Raw genomic sequence first — 16394 nt, 5'->3', positions numbered from 1 at the left:
CTCGACCAAAGCGAGTGGCGCATGGACAGACACATGTAGGCACACATATGATGCTTTCACTGGCTTCTTCATTGTGACATAATGAATCAAAGCTCTATCGTGTGCGAGAAAGTGCATGATATACAGATACCCTAGTCTACAAGCTCCAAGATGACAGTACGTATTTCAGCTGCAGAACACAAATGAGCATGAGTCATGAGAGACAAGTAGAGACTTACTACGAATCTCCAGCTGACTTCTCGCCATGAACGCGCACCCTGTATAGACAAGTACTGCTCGCACCCCAATTATCAAGAATCTCCAGAACAACTTGGCCAAAGTCGATGTTGAGTTGTCTGACGATGGGACGAATGGGGAAAGTCTGAACAAGGGCAGGCTGATAGATGTTGTATTTGAACTCAGAGAGGACTATGAAAATCTCTGCCTCGCCTTTGAAGATGATCGGAGGCACCAGATGTCCAATAGTCAGGTCGGCTCACAGGTTCCTTGAGAATTGGTGGTGAAGAGCTGTGTTGCGATCACCATCGACAACACCCCACAAGACCATCCTATGTGGAGCCTGACCTGGCTCAATGGCGAGCTCAGCCGGGATGTGGTCAATGCTGACATTGATGGGGTAGATGAAGTCAGGGAGAGCAATTCCCACCTGTCCATGGGTATGCGTGATGTGCCAACAGTCACCTATGCGAACGTTCTCTCTCAAGACAACGCTCGGGTCTGAATGGTCATCAGTAGAAGTGAGCTCTCGAGAGATGAATGCACCATCTACTGATAGGGCAAAGTCGCAGAGGAGCACCAGTCCTCGAGCTCGGAGAGTGAGTTGGTTATTGATGTACTGCCGAATTTGGGGAGATAGGGAATACAAAGGGAGCGGGGAGATGGAGATGAACCGCTGGGATAGAGATGCGAAGTGCGCACTTCGTGCTGACAATTCAAGCACAACTATGGTGACCCATCCATCCCAAACTAGGAGGTATGATACCACTATCATCAGGACAAGCCAAGAGGCAAGTCAGTCCACACGCCTGCAGAGATTGTCTGTGATCCTTCGGGATGACCGAGGGGAAGTGTTCAGGTAGGAAGTGGCAGAAGGAACCTTTGGCGACGAGGGATGAGTTGGGAGCATAGGTGCTGGTGAGCCGTCCTGCCACCTAACTTGCTTGTGGGCTTTACAAAAAACATTGAGCAACAGTGCACCAGGTAGCTGCCACACCATCATGAACCAGTAGGTGCGTCATTTGCAAACCATTTGGGATTGAACTGGGTGAAGTGCTCGCTTTCAGTCTGCGCCATATGGGAGGTACTCCGAGCCTTGTGAGGGAGCCGAAGGTGAGAGAGCCAGCCGTTGCAGTGAGTATGTGTGAGAGCTAGCAATTGGAAGTGGAGTTCAGGACAAAGTAGACGAGCGCGAAGCCCGAGCCACATCTCAAGGTTGTGCATATGTATACATCAAAATAAATCAATATACATGTTAAGGCTTGTTGGCTTATTGGTTAAGGCACGCCGGTATTTCTCTTGACAGTTCCAAGTTTGATTCTGTCAAGTCGTGCTGAATTTTTGATCACAGTAGAAACAATGTCGACGCGAATCATTCATTCATATACTACAAGTACGGACAGCTCGAGATATCTGCTATTGACCCAGTATGAAGACTTCCACTGTCGTATATTTGCCGTCAGCTGAATTGGTTTTCAGGTGGTGCTTCTAAACGTACCTGTCACCTTCGACCTGCAGCTCCACTCCTTGAGGGTCCAAGATGGCTTCAGTCCAGGCGTAAGGGAGAGAAGCCTGTCGTCGATATCCTGCTCGATGCCTAGAAGGACAGGCTGCCACTCGCCAGCTGTGCTGGTGGTCTCCGACCACAGCCAGAGCTGGATGCCGTGGATAGATCGGTGATAGAACAAGTCACCGTAATGCAGCTTCAGATGTGCAGTAAGGTCAGGCAGATATGCCAGTGCCTGCTTCGTGATGGGCCAGGGATCCTTCTTCCCCAGTTTGATGTGCCACCACCTGTTCTCTTGGAGCTCGGGTTTAGCCTTCACTTTGCCCTTCCGTTCAGTAGCCTTCTCCTGTTGTGTTTGTGCATATGGATACTCTGACCGCTCATATTTCTATGGGAATACATCATCTTATCTTCGCATATCTGCATCGTAGGAAGTGACTCACATAGGGGTCCAAAGAAGGCAGAGCAACTTCATCAGAAGTCCTGTGCTTTGCCTCAGGTACCAGATCATCTGTGGTGTTGCGTTGCTTGTTCTTCGCTGCTATGCACGCCAATGTGCGGGTGCTAGCCCAGCTTGAGTTGCCTCGCTAACGAAGTCGGAAGCATGCGATAATGACAGCATGGTCGGTCGACTGGCAGAGGGCAGCGGACGGTAGGGACCGGGAGTGCTACAACGCGAGGATGGGGGGGTAGTCGATGCATAGGAGGTGGCTGGGGTCGGGGTGCGCGAAGAGATATTACGTGCTGTCGGGGTGGTGGAGGCTTCTGAGATGGACTGTCTGGAAGAACGTGGTCACGACCAAAGTGCGTCGCTGTCCATGTCAAGCTTCACGCTACGAGACTGTTCAGTATGCATTCAAGAAGCCAGGGGATGAAATGCTTACTTGGGCTTACGATCGCCGAATTCTCTCAAGATGAGAGGCACCTGGATGCGACCGTGATTGAGTGGCATAGGTGAGTCAAAGTCCAAGAAGGTCAGACCAGATACCGCTTTCTTGAGGACAGCCTCGAAGCAGTACTCAGCATGCTCTCTGAATGTGTTAGGACTATGCGCACAAGTCGAACTCCGAAGGGAAGTCCGAAGTCCAAAGTCCAATGGTGCGCGGGAATGAAGACTTTGGCGAAGTTATTGACCAACACCCGAAGAGTCGTCGATGTCTTCAATTTGCGAAAGTCTGACAAGAGGCTCCGGAGTTTATACCGGAGCAAGCTACGAATAAGAGAGTCAAGCAGAGAGTTAGGAACAGAGACGAGAACAGAAGTCGGAGGTCGGAGGTCGGAGGTCCGGTCGGAAGGTCGGACGGAGATCAGACGAAGGTTGGCAGAGAAGTCAGATAGATTGAGTGCTGAGTAGTCGAGAGGGTAAACAAGATATCAGAACTGAAGAACTATGCAACTGTAAGGTAGGGTTTATATACGAAAGTCCGAATGTCCGATAGGAGCCCGATAGGAGTAGAGACAGGAGGCGGACTGTGGAGATGATGGAGCGGAAGCAAATAAACTGGACTAGTAAGTATAGGCGGCAGATACAAATGTCATAGTACAATCGGATGACAGAGCGGGGGTCGGGGGTGATCGGAGTCCGGTGATGCGTCGACTACGGGGCCAAGCAGGATGAAACAACCCACCTAAACACCCAAAGTCTATGCTGTTTGTGCGAGAGGTGCTTTCTGGTTCCCTTTGTTAACTGCGCGGCCAAGCGGGGAGCGGTGTTCAATCGGCGAGGACTTGGCGACGTCGGTGAAGGTGGCGGCGGCAGACGGTGGAACAAGCAATTTCGACGAGTGAAACATATCGGCAACGGCGAACGGCGATGTTAAACCAAACGGCGGCGAGGGAGAAGTGTAAAGCGGCGATGAATTTGGACAAGCGGCGACAGGCTTTTTCTCTCGAGATCTTAGCTCTGTGGGGTGAAGTGACCTCCCATTTCTCGCTGGCTACTCTCTCTAGTCTATGTACCTGCGGCGCTAGGGCAACACCCTCGGCGACCCAATGAAACCGGTCAGCGGCGCGTGATTGTGGCTGCCGCCCTCGCCCGAGCCCCACGTGAGATAAGGATCTGCCGATAACAAGAGGGACGGCGCTGCCCTCGCCGACGACGCCGCCGCAGCGACGGAGCCCCCTCCTGAGAGCAGGACCCCGCTCGCTGTGCAGAATGGCCCCGTAAAGGAAAAAGAAGAGGGTGCGCTCGCAAGGAAGAACGGCGGTGCTCAACACCGGGTGGAAGTCCGGATAAGGCAGGAGGGAAAGGAGCAGGGGTGGTGAAGTATTAGCCGGGAAAGGGGCAGAGTTCAGGGGTAGTCGGGTCGGGGTTGTGTCGGAGGGGCGGCAGGGCGGACTTGGGCACGGGATGTGACAGAATGCCATGGATAGTTACTAATGGTTGAGTGAGGACAGCGAATGGTTCGGGATGGTGGGGAGATGTGAGTAGAGGGCGCGTCAGAGATGGTCGTTGCCTGTGTCAGTGCGCCTTGCCACTCCAAGGCGACAAAGCTGGGAATCATCAAAGATCTTCCAAAATGTGCAACCATTCGCAATTGATAGGCAATGAAAGCAGAACTTACATTTATTGTGTGTCGTTGTCCTTGCAGCTCGTTCCACACCACGAACACGCAGCTCCGTCACACATAGAATTGATGAAACATGAGAGGACAACAATATGTGGGATCATAGGTCGTGAATGGTGGCGGGTGACCAGGAAATGAAGACCGTGATCACACAGATAGACACTCCAATGTAGAAGAGGTAGGTCCAGGTCCACATGTATGCGCTCCCAGTCATCACAGATTGGAGATCTTCGCTTGGAATGTGTGCTTAACCTATATATGGTAATCGAGATAAGACAGCAGTCCCCGGGAACCAGACAATGTGCTCACGAAGATCCTGATCTACAGTCTTCCATACAATGCATGGCGAGGGACTGTCGACGTTCATGATACCGGCGGCAATAAGAAATTCATTCTTCTCTATGGGATAGTGAGTCTGTAGAAATCATATCAGGAAAGCAGAGCGCATATAGTCATGAAGTTGAGTCTTACGGCAATAGCGAGAGCCTCGGCTTGCTTGGGGACAGGCAGCTCTTACAAAACGCGCACCAAGGCCGAGTCGTCAATGTCGTGTTTCTGTCGCTCAAGGAAACCGACAATATCCCACACAGTTAGCCAACCTGACGTAGTGCCCCCTAGCAATGCAAATCCTCCATGAATCCAGATTGCAGGAGTGGGCACCTTCTGGCGGATCGTGTGTTCAACAGTGCAAACAGGATCACCGGATGCCAGTGAATAAACATCGAAACCATGGTCGACATTCAATACTGCAATGAGAGTGCCGTCGTCCAATACGCTTGCGGAAGCACTGCAGCAGCAATGAGGGAGATATATTGCTACCAAATGCAGCATACACGTACATGAGACCATTCAGCGGAAATGTACAGATTCTCAGCCATGTAGAGTGATCGTAGATGCTGCGCAACATCAGTAAAGGGTTGTAATAAGCATTAATGCAGACTCACACGATGCCGTGATTCAGATAAGTGGCCACAAGACACTGCTGGGAGGGAATCCAATGGATGCTGCTCACAATGACCTCCTTCACTTCGTTATGGGAATTTTTCGGAGGCCCATCGACTTCCCTCTCCTTAATGTAACGCACAGCTGCACAAAGCGAGGTTTCTAAGTACGGATGGAGAAAGAGCCAAAGAAGACTTACTGCTAGAGTTCCACCGCCAGATTGACAATCGCAGCCCAGCTCCAGAGGCCAGTCGACTATCATTCGGAGCCAAGCATTCAACCGGATGGCTTTGAGCAAAAATTCCTGCTATGGTAATGGTGTCCTGTAACAATCACAGTGAGTGAGACTGGGCAGACATGACCACGCAAGACAAGAAATACCCCGGAGAACGACATCCATGTGATGTGTCCATCGGCCAAGCTGCACATGAGCCCTGGAGCAGTGAGGGACCATGCAAGCGCAAGCACCTCAAGTCAACATAACCTAGCTCTCCGCTTTCCACATTCCATATGCAAATGTGTCCGTCCAAGCCGCTCGAAGCGAGGTACGTCCCATCGGGGCTGAACACCACCTTCGTGATGCCCCTAACATGGCCATTTGACATCTTGTAAAGCTCTTGGTAGTGCAGTACCATAGTGCCTCGAAAAGTTGGATAGGTCATGCTGGGCTAGCAAGCAAGGTCTGAACGTTTGGAGTGTGGTGGTTGTGTGCCACTGGGCACTGCTCGAGATGTGCACCGGGGCCGTGATCACGTGCCCTACGACCTGAGTAACGCCGCGTGGCAGTGCGACACGAGCTTCCTACGTACACGTTTCTTCTCCTCCACCACGGCTCTGGCCCTTCAACCTTACACTGACTTTGTCTTTGCCCAACTCTGCTCAGCTTGAACTAAGCAAGGATGGCACAGTCACGGCTGCCATATCATGGTCTGCCTCGTGATGTCATGGAAGGTGCACAAACATCTCTTTGTTGTCCTGTGTATAAGTATTGGTCTGCGAGGCCCACCCTGTTTTATCATCCTCCTCCCTCGTCTCGTACTGTTGCTTGAAGTGACCGTCCACCCACCGCCACTCCATTCCACCTCTCCTCGTCTCATACTCTTGTTTGAAGTGACCACCCATCTGCCGCTCGTCACCTCTCACCATCTTTCCATCATGACTTTGTACTAGTAGGTCTTATTCTTTGTTCTACACATCCTGACATGGATACTTAGCTCTGCGATGACTACAGGAAAGCCATTGTTGACTTCGAGTCTCTCCATACCCTTTGCTCGGTGGATGGTCTTGCCCGTGTATGCCACGTGTGGGTCATGGTTGTTCAATGCGCCTCTGAAACCTGTAAGTCGCTCATTGTCTGATGCTCCCCTCTACGGTAGCTCACCTTGCCCTCATCGTGTGTGAGCTGGTCACCGAGACCCTCTGCGCCAAGCCCCCTGACGTGATCTTGTGCGTCATCATTGGGGATGAGACCGTTTTTGACTTCAGCGAGAGTGTGAGTAATTACATCAGTCACACGATACTTCTGTAGCTCATCCACACTCCCATTGCAGTCCAAGCTGACCGCCATCGTCTTCTATGAGGGCCTCAACTGATACATCAAGTTCAAGGATGACGTCTCCTACTGGTGTTTCACTTCCACCATTGCTGGTGCCAAGTCGCTCATCGCCAATCGCCGTATGGAGATTGACGAGATGCTGGAGACCGTTGTTAGCACCATCCCGACGGTTGAGCAGCAAGTGCCCCCCGAGTATGTTGTGGCTGAGTAGACAGCCTTGCCCCTCCAATTGCCCCTCTAATTATTCCTCCAATTCCTATGCCACTCGCTCTTGTCTCGCTTGTTCTTTGTACTGAATGTATACTGCCACGTCTTGTATGTATATTGTATTGTTCATGTCATAATGTGATTTTATCGTGCACCTCTTCCCTCTTTGTACTGCCCCTGTGGACTACACGCACATGAGAGCGCCCGGTGTGCATGTGAGAGTGCCTGCACGCAACACGTCCACTCTGCCTGTTGCTCTCCTCCTCTCGCTGTTCAACGTCACGGTCCACGTTCAACAATGACAAAGGCCTTTCAGACATGCTTCGTAGAACCCAGCCCAGATACCCTATTAAAGGACATTGTTCTGAGGGTATGCCTGACAAACCAGTGTCTCGAGGACTCCTCAAGCCTCTCCCCTCTTCGCAACCAACCCTGAGCCTCTGAGCCTCTCATAATGACCAAATGTCCCTAGTCCTATCCCATAATGACATTGTGCAGGTATGTCTTGCAGAGGTCGTTGTTTGGGGGTGCTATCTGACCAGATATATGCCTCAATAGATCGGCCTGCGTATCGCATCATCTGCTCACCTCAATGCCTTCTGTGATCATGCCACTTCGAAACCCGACATAGGACGGAGACTAGAAGACCTCAGAATAGTCATTTATGACCATATTCCTCCATCGCTGTCCTTGCGACGGTGTCTCACCCTGGTGCCCAATCTCGTCGATCTCGACCTACTTCTCTCCGCTCCGTTCCCTCCCAACCTCCTAGATGGGGTCATCCTCGAGGACCTCCGTTTCTTCTGCACCAACCTTCTGCATGATGCACTAGTTGCATTCTTTGCTGTCCATAGCAGGCTATCAGTCCTCATGCTGGAGTCCTGTCATGCCCACGGCCTACCCGAGTGTCCTCTTCACGTCACTGACCTGCCGCACCTCAAGTGTATCTCCAGGCCTGCATCATGTGTCTCCCATTTCGCCAAACCTGGACTCACCAGGTTGGGAATGACTCTGCCCAACGACACCTGCAGCATCTTGCTGCTACTCCGTGCAATTCCTTTTCGCTTGTTCTCCGTATGCACACTTACAATAGACTTCCGTGCTGGCGACCCCAACATTCTTTCTAGTGTCATTGCAAGCTGCCCTACAGTGAGGAAGCTCAAGCTCTTGGAGAAACCTTCCGCTGCTGTAAGTGCTACAATCTGTGATATGTCCGTTTCCTTCGCTGATCGAGCTCAATATGTAGTGTTGCCATGTCGCCACTTGCTGCGCATGGAATGACACTGCGACCTGGTCGAAATCAATGCGGTCTCTCACTCAACTTGAAGAGATTATGTTGCGTACTGCGTCTCCTATTGTTCAACGCTCTGGAAATGAAGACAATGAGCGCAAGGTCCTCATGCGATGGATCACTGGCCTCTGCTCTGTGACACGAGGGCAGCCGCACCATCATCCCACCCTGTATCACATTGGAGTATGATACTGTGCTGACAATGATAATCACGGTGTGGTCACGCAGTGGTCCAATTACTGGGGGCCCTGGAGTCGTTGCACTATCTTGGTCAACCCTCCCCGAGACTATGACTTTGTTTAGGTGAGCATACAGCGAAGCCTTATCCTGCTTAGGGCAAAGGTCTCACTCTTTGCACAGATCACGATCGGCTGGGAGCGGATTGTCTGAATAAGATAGAATGTGTGCATTGTAGTCTTGTTCAATTTCTTTGTATCAATTTCTTTGTATCTTCTTCACTTGCTTTGAATTATGTGTGTTTGGGTGGCTCAAAGCATAGTAAGCGAGACCACGAGGCCGACTGATTGCTACTCCTCTCGTTGAAACCACACCTTCATGTTCATCAGCTCCACGCCTCCCTCTCCTCTCTTGACCTAGGTCAACTATTAGATCCAGATGATATGGCGAACTCGGATTTGCTCACATGGAGTCCTGCGCACAGCCCGAGCACTGTTGAGCGCGATGTGGACCCTGCGAGCGCTTTCGAGCCACTCACATCACCACGGCCCCCTCACTTGCCCACTCTGACCGCAACTGCGAACCCAACTGTGTTATGCTCCTCAAGCCCAGAGTCAGTGATACGAGATCACCAACTACCTCCATATGACAGCTCAGGTAGTGACAGCTCCATCAGGAAAAGCACCTTGGCTTCAGGCCACAGCCCTTTTTCCCAGGGTGCCCCAGGTCGTTCCAGGTTGCTCTGAAGCAATCTGGGACAACCTGAGAGTGCAAATTTTGACTCACAGCTAAAAGAACAATTTTCCCATACTAACCAGATCTATATGCTTCTATTATCACTTGTGCCAGCCTCCTCAATGGCCTGAATTCTTCAGTCTTTAGAAATTTGTGTTGTGCTGTATTAGCGCTCTTTGGGCGCTTTTTAAGGCAATAAGCGCTCAAGCCTTGCCAGGTTCAGCCAGAGCACTCAGAGACGTCAAGGACTACTGATGAACACATATAAGTCATGGCTATATCTTCACTTATTTCTGCTTTTAAACACCATTCAGCATTCAAACAAACAATCCCATTGTGTAAGGGATGTTCTAGAATGTATATAGTGCATGGGATACTAGTAGTGTAAGGACCCTGTAAGAGCGACAACTGAAAAGAAACTACAAGTCCACATTATAAGAAGAGGGTATATAGTTAATTATAAAGCTTGCACAATAAAGCACTTATAGTGCAGTGGTAAAGATCATGTGCTAATTTTGTGAAGGCACTGGTTCAACCCTGGCTATGTGCACTCTTTTATAAATTGGCTGTCCTGCTTTCAGCACTGCCTGATTTGGGCTACTCTGCTGAAACAGCTTGTTATGCAGAGTGTCCGAATATGGTACAGTAACAAGAGGGAGTAAGTAAGTGACAGAGTGTCCATTGGACTGTGGTACCTATATATTTCGCATGTCTGCATTGTTTATTTGTATTTGTTTATCTTGTGGCACCAGCCCCGGGGCAGGTGTCACCCTCTCTCACTCACTGTACTTCACGCTCCCCTCTTCAGTCCCCTTCATTTTGCCTCTACTGATCATCTCATCAGGTATGTATGTTGGTGAGGACTCCGCTACTAACCTATAGATGTGTTGATCTTGACAGGAGAAGGGGATACAGGGCTGGATGGGTGCTAGTGAGAGTGGATGGCGACCTCAGGTGCGACAGCTCACCTTCCTGTCTACATACTAACCAATACTAACTCGCCTTCTCTCTCTTCTAGCAAGGTATGTTGTTCATTTACGCTCTTCTGATACTAATATGTGTATGTCTAGCTAGATACCTGGGCGACCCTTTAGGGTTGCTACGTCATGCCTGCTAGGGAGAAGGCTGACGTCCCCCCCTCTCCTCCCTTCCTTCAGTCTGGACCACTGGTGAGTGGTCCTATCACGTATATTAGTTCCTCTATACTCACTATGCATGTTGCAGTGCAATGTCTCTTGTTGCCCTATGCCATTATCATGCTGGTGAGTTCTTGCGCACTATTGAATTTATTCTTTCATTGATGTCTCTATCTGGCAGGGTAGTGTATCTGTAGTCATCTTATTGCATGTTGTATCTCTCCTGTATGCTTACTAGTCAAATATATATTTGTTCTCTCTATTCAACTGGTGTGATAGTGCAACAAAGTGTGAATATGGCTCAAATGAAGGCAAATTTGCATTGCTTTGGCTAGCTCTGGCTGAGATCTAGGACGTCTCAGAGCCACCCAGGTTGCTCTCAGAGCCAGGCTTCAGTGAAACTTTGATCTGAGAGCATCCCAGGCCTCTCTGACGTCTCTCTGGCGCTGAGTGCCTCAGAGTGCTCTAGGGCAGCCTGGGAGCGCCTAAAGTGCCCTGGGACTGGGTGCCTTTTTCCTGATGTCACCACTGGGGGTCTGTTCACAACCACCAGCCCTGTCCATCAATCCTCATCTGTTCAGTCCGTATGACAACTTAGAGGGATGCCAGCTCTACGTAGCCCTCCTAGATGAGCTTGATGTACTCTCCGCATCTGCTGCTGGGTTTCTTCATAATGCATCAAAACTTGTCTGCGCGCATGTGAGTTTTGGTCCTAGTTCCCGTTATCATCCCCGTCATCTGGCATATACGGATTCATACTTATTGAGCTCTTTCTACTTTTCTAGGCTGAAAACGGCAATGTACGCACGCCTTCAATGGATGAGCATGTGAGGAACAAGCTAGTCAAAGTCCAGGATACGCTTCGTGCAGCGCGTAATGCACTTGCACGCGGTGACAGTAAGTATCCTGCATCATCACACACTTCCAATTACTGACAGTGCTTGAAGGATGCGCAGGTGAGGCAATCAGGACTGCGCGCTGACAAGAGTTTAATCGCTCTGTTCGCGCTCACATCGGCGAGACACGATATCGCTACCCTCAGGGCAAGAGCATCCAGAGATCAGAGATGCCTCAAGAAATTGGAACATGAGTTCGCGCCTCCCTTGTCAACTGCCCAACTTTCGCCAGACACCTCTCCCGCCTGCACATGTGTATCGACACTTCCAGCCAAACTTGTGCCACAAAACACTAGTCCTGCATCAAGGACTCTTGTTCGTCATAATCCTCCTTTCCTGCCATAACACTATGCCTGACCATTAGCATCTGAGCAGGATCCACCCCACCCCGCCCTGAACGAGTCCACGCAACAATCAAGAGAGGATCGCTTGGAGGCATCCTCGATCCTTCAAGCTTCGTGATGCTCACAGCTCTGCGCTGCGCTCTTGATGTTCCAGAATAGAGTCCTGTTCAGCATTGGTAGTCTTGATCGTTGCTCTCTGCCTCCCGCCCCGAACCCCCAATGAACCCTCAAATACAGCACCTCATATAGTTCACCCTATCTGGGAGAGGGCAAGGTCTCGGCACCTGGCTCAATCCACCAGCGCGCTTCCATGAGATTGTCTTGCCTAACTAGTACAGCCTTGTTTATGGCATGTCAGTAGTTTTGAAAACAAATACTTACCCAATATGAACGAACCTCCAGACGTCCATGTGCCATCTGATGCCTCATCAGCGCTGGCAGCATTGCTCAAGATGCCCTTCCAAATGTGACTTGTCCCTTCCCTGCTCCTCTCCACATCTTGCCTCCTCATCTTCACCTCCTCACCCTCACCTCCTCATCCTCACCTCCACACTGCCTCTAACGCTTTCTGTTGCAATCAATGCCCATCTGCAGATGCAGTGTATGCATCCACCTCCGATATTGCGACTGGCGTGGTGATGCGCAACCTGGGCAAATCAAGTCGTCCAAAGAGTACAAGGAGCATATTGCTCGTGACAAGATTCGCGAAGCGGCAGCTCAAGAATCTTGGAGTAAGGCAGAGAATGCTATCTTGTTACACACCATACAAGTCGACACGTTGAATCCTACTGCACGGATCCCCATCTGCCACAGTGATGACCCAGGGCGTCCTGAACGCATCCCCAAGCCCTCGTTGGCCATTGTGGTGAGTGTGTCTTCTCGTATACTCCGCCCGCAATCCTACCGACACATCAAAATTGTGTTAGGATCAGCAGGCTATCCAGGAGTGTCTGGACCTCGTATCCTGCCTCAACTCCGTGCGAGATCTACCAGTGCATTCTGTTCTGGCCGAACCAAACCTCATCTTTCTGACCACGCCAACATTGATCACAGATTTTCCTAGTGAGCTTGACAGCAGCAAAGGCGACAAATTACAATACTGCCTTTTCCGTGTACTGGGATTGGCTGAGCAGGCAGCTTCATCAGTATGGAGACCTCCTGCTTGTTGGCGATAAAGTCGCTGATGGCCGCCATGCTAGTGAAGTCAAGAAGATCCGGGGGGAGCTCAGTCGTCTGGCTGGGCTTAGAAATAGGGCATGGGCGCGCTTGATCAACGAGCACTTGTACAACTTTGATGCCGATCCGACAGTCGTGGAGCCGGCCCTTAGTCGCGGTAAGTGCTGCCCAACCTGAGGCTGAGCATCGAGACACTGACTGATTCATGACAAGAAACGAGGCTGCGAACACGGTCAAACATGCCCCAATCCATCCTGGTGGCATTGTTGATGGCTACCATTCTCCACACCCTAGGGCCCCTGGCCTTTCTCCAAGTGAAATACCTGCTGGCCACCCTCTGTGTCATTCTCTTTGGTGCACTCATGGTGAGGTCCAGCAGTATGCCTGCTGTCCGGACTGTTTCGCTACTTATTCCCCCGATTCAGCAAACCCTGACAACCCGTATCCGCATCACTGTACGCGTCAAGAGACAGATCAACCCATTTGCGGGGTGTTGCTCGTGAAGAAGCGGTGGTTCACGCTGAAGGGCAAACCAGCCAAGCGGCGCTCCATCTTCAGACCACTGTCGGTATTTCCGTACCACTCCTTAAAGCTGTGGATTGTCGAACTCCTTGCACGGCCCAGAATGCGAGATGTCCTGCGCAAAGGTTGGCAGTGTGGGACATCTATGACTCAATACAACATCATGCAAGCACCGGCTATTCAGGAGTTCATAGGCCTGGATGGAGAGACGTTGTTCTCTGTGGAGCTGGACGGTGAGCTGAACCTCGTATTCAGCTTGTTCATTGACTGGTTCAACCCATATGGAAGCAAGCAATCTGGGAAGCATCATTCTGTTGGTGTCATCTACATGGCTTGTTTGAACCTTCCCCCGCATCTCCGCTACCGTCCCGAGAACATCTACCTTGGAGGCGTTATACCTGGTCCCCGGGAGCTGAACATCTACAAGATCAACAGCCTTCTGAAGCCCCTCATTGACGAGCTCGTCGATCTGTGGGGCCCTGGGATCTACGTTGAGAAGACCGCGACCGGGAAGGGATGTCTGGTTCACGCAGCTCTGATTCCCCTTGTCTGTGATCTCCCCACAGCTTGCAAGGTTGCCGGGGTCGGTGGTCACTCAGCCACCTTCTGCTCCTTCTGCATGCTCAAGCATAAAGATATCTGTAACCTGAACCGTTCCGAATGACCTGCAGTGAAGAGTTGGTCCGAGCACCTCCGTTTGGCTGAAGAGTAACAGGGACGCTTCCACTCAGGCTCAGCGAAACACGATATTCAATACACATGGGACGCGCTGGTCTGAGCTGCTCCGCTTGCCGTATTGGGACTTCAACCGCTATGCCATCCTCGACGTCATGCACAACATCTTCCTTGGCGAGCTCCATCGCCATGTGCGCGAGGTCTGGAAGGTTGGTGGAGGTGGCAACCGCGGCGAGCCCTGGTGCCAACAGCGCCCTGCACACACCTGAAGAGCAGGAGGCGCAGCTGAGGCGCATCTGCAACGCCCTCCTGAACCGTTCCGATGCTCTCCTCAACATGAGAAAGGATTATCTCTCTGCTGTTGCGCGTTACAATTGCGCCACAGGAAACACGTCGGGCGATCCCACATGACAAGACTACGCTGATGCGCTGACAAAATGGGTGGGTCAGGATGCCTCTGGATAATAAACTGTATACTTATCTCCACAACCGAACTAGGTCGACACCAATAGAATCCACCAGCTTCAGCTGCCCCTGCCAATGGAGGAGGCCACAAAGCAGTACCGCCTTCCTTACGATGAACCTCCTAAATGAACATACTTCAAACCGAGTGCCGAAGATCTGCGGCAAATCCAGGAAGATATCGACATGACCCTGCCTTCTTGGCTGGAGAAGGTTCCCTCGACCTTCGGGACCAAAGGTCATGGGAAACTCAAGGCTGATCACTGGCGGACTGTCTCTACCGTCAATCTCGTCATCACGCTCGTAAGATGGTGGGGTACCGTTAATGCGACTCCCGAGGAACTCGAGGCTTTGAAGAATTACATCCACCTTGTAGTCCCTGCCGACTTCGCATCCCGGAGATCTATGTCGTATGCCCGTGCTGCAGCATACGACTTTCACATGGAGCAGTACTTACTAGGGCTAATCCGGATATACAATCACACCCTTGTCCCGAATCATCACCTCTCTCTCCATCTCAGGAGGCTCCTCGATGCATTTGGCCCTGTCCACGGCTGGTGGATGTTCCCATTCGAGCGCTACAATGGGCTGCTGCAACGTCTTAAGTCCACAGTGTCCCCATGCAATTGAGTTGTCTCACACGTTCTTGCCCTTAGCTGAGATGTCTACCACCTTCATGTGCTACTTCTACATTGGCACTGCCTCGCACTGGCTGATCAGCACATTGCAGTGGCCCGCCACTAAGGAGTACAATGACATGCTCTGGAGTTTCGAGAATGGAATGCATTCAGTGACACCGTTTGGGGCACGTGAGTCACCAACATCCTATCCACTGGAGGTGACATTCAGGAAGCCGGCTTCGAGTATGATCGACGTGATGAGACCGCTCTGACACATAAGCTCTACGACTCTCTCCTTCAGCTTGTCAATGTCTCTGCATCCTCGCCATTTCAGTCAGCGGACAGCCCTGCAAATGATGGCACACCTCGTCTCCACCGTGCTGGGCAATTTGTCTCGTTCATACATTGTCAGGACATTCGCTTTGCAACACGCTCAAAAGGCCTGCAGGACTCCTTCATTATATTCTGAACTCCTGACGGCTCAGCACATGCAGGGCAGATCTCTGAGATCTTCTACCACCTCCAGACAGAACAGGGTCACACAATCATCGAGCCGTTCCTGGTGGTCGATGCGTATTTGCCCTTGAATCCATCTGATGCCTCACAGGATCCATACAGGAAGTTTCCGGAGCTTGACATGAGATTGTATTACGACAGATTCGAAGAGAGGCAGCATGTGATCCGTGCTAATGACATTGTCACACACTTTGCTGCTTTCAAGTACGAGCCCGATGGCATTCAAGGCATGTGCATTGTTGCGAGGAACTTGGACAGAGTGAGTCGATCCTATCCTACATGACGTAGAATCGCACTGAATTCGTGCAGTCCTAGATGACAACCAAGGTGAGCATCCCAATTTGACTTCTGATTTAATCTAGGTGGGCACGCAGTTGGAGTGTCGGTGCGCGGGTGAGCATGTTCAGGCCCTGGCACCTTTGCCCCATGTGCACATGCCGAGCTTGGCCAGGAGCACATCACTTCATGGTGTGGAGGCCTATTGTGCACGACCGTTCTCCTTGTTGGCCCGCCGGGTGTGTCTAAGGAGCACCTTTACTCTCGGATGAGCCTATCCACGCACGGCCACTTACAGCTGGGGAGGCCCTCGGTGCTGGGCCGTGCATGTGTGGAGCGCGTTTGCGGGCAAGTACATGTGTACCCACCGAGTTCGGTCAGGAGCACAATGGTTCAAGGTGGCAGCGCCGATTGTGCTTGGCCGTGTGCTTTGTTTGGGCTGCCGGGCATATTTATGCAGGAGTCTTAGCTATGGGGAGAGCTGATGTGTGCACGGCTAAGCACCGCCGGGGAGGCCCTCAGTACTCAGCCATGCACGTTTGGAGCACGCTTGGGCTGCTGGGCGAGTACGCCC

General features: G+C 51.4%; 5 protein-coding genes across 5 annotated transcripts; 3 read left to right on the top strand and 2 right to left on the bottom strand.

The window, feature by feature from the left end:
- Positions 1–131: 131 nt before the first annotated feature.
- Positions 132–2675, bottom strand: L226DRAFT_520585 (uncharacterized protein; the record flags this gene model as incomplete). Its single annotated transcript, XM_067678651.1, has 8 exons — positions 132–169; positions 219–257; positions 283–429; positions 523–984; positions 1224–1367; positions 1715–2111; positions 2167–2306; positions 2618–2675. 8 exons carry the CDS (start codon positions 2673–2675, stop codon positions 132–134), a joined length of 1425 nt encoding a protein of 474 aa, XP_067538719.1.
- Positions 2676–4803: 2128 nt separating this feature from the next.
- Positions 4804–5867, bottom strand: L226DRAFT_567829 (WD40 repeat-like protein; the record flags this gene model as incomplete). The annotated part of the gene is made up of 6 exons (XM_067684085.1): positions 4804–5077; positions 5130–5186; positions 5235–5376; positions 5432–5555; positions 5614–5653; positions 5701–5867. The coding sequence occupies 6 exons, from the start codon at positions 5865–5867 to the stop codon at positions 4804–4806; spliced, it is 804 nt and encodes a 267-aa protein (XP_067538718.1).
- A 586-nt stretch (positions 5868–6453) lies between these two features.
- Positions 6454–6824, top strand: L226DRAFT_567828 (uncharacterized protein; the record flags this gene model as incomplete). The annotated part of the gene is made up of 3 exons (XM_067684084.1): positions 6454–6535; positions 6609–6724; positions 6783–6824. The coding sequence occupies 3 exons, from the start codon at positions 6454–6456 to the stop codon at positions 6822–6824; spliced, it is 240 nt and encodes a 79-aa protein (XP_067538717.1).
- Positions 6825–7456: 632 nt separating this feature from the next.
- Positions 7457–8474, top strand: L226DRAFT_520583 (uncharacterized protein; the record flags this gene model as incomplete). Its single annotated transcript, XM_067678650.1, has 3 exons — positions 7457–7492; positions 7553–8182; positions 8241–8474. The coding sequence occupies 3 exons, from the start codon at positions 7457–7459 to the stop codon at positions 8472–8474; spliced, it is 900 nt and encodes a 299-aa protein (XP_067538716.1).
- Positions 8475–14594: 6120 nt separating this feature from the next.
- Positions 14595–15889, top strand: L226DRAFT_567826 (uncharacterized protein; the record flags this gene model as incomplete). Its single annotated transcript, XM_067684083.1, has 4 exons — positions 14595–15006; positions 15065–15217; positions 15514–15803; positions 15860–15889. 4 exons carry the CDS (start codon positions 14595–14597, stop codon positions 15887–15889), a joined length of 885 nt encoding a protein of 294 aa, XP_067538715.1.
- Between the last annotated feature and the right edge of the window lie 505 nt (positions 15890–16394).

This window comes from Lentinus tigrinus, assembly GCF_003813185.1.
Source record: "Lentinus tigrinus ALCF2SS1-7 unplaced genomic scaffold L226scaffold_5, whole genome shotgun sequence".
Classification (NCBI taxonomy): domain Eukaryota; kingdom Fungi; phylum Basidiomycota; class Agaricomycetes; order Polyporales; family Polyporaceae; genus Lentinus; species Lentinus tigrinus.
The sequence above is the reverse complement of the archived record's forward strand: the minus strand, read 5'-3'. Positions and strand labels throughout refer to the sequence as shown.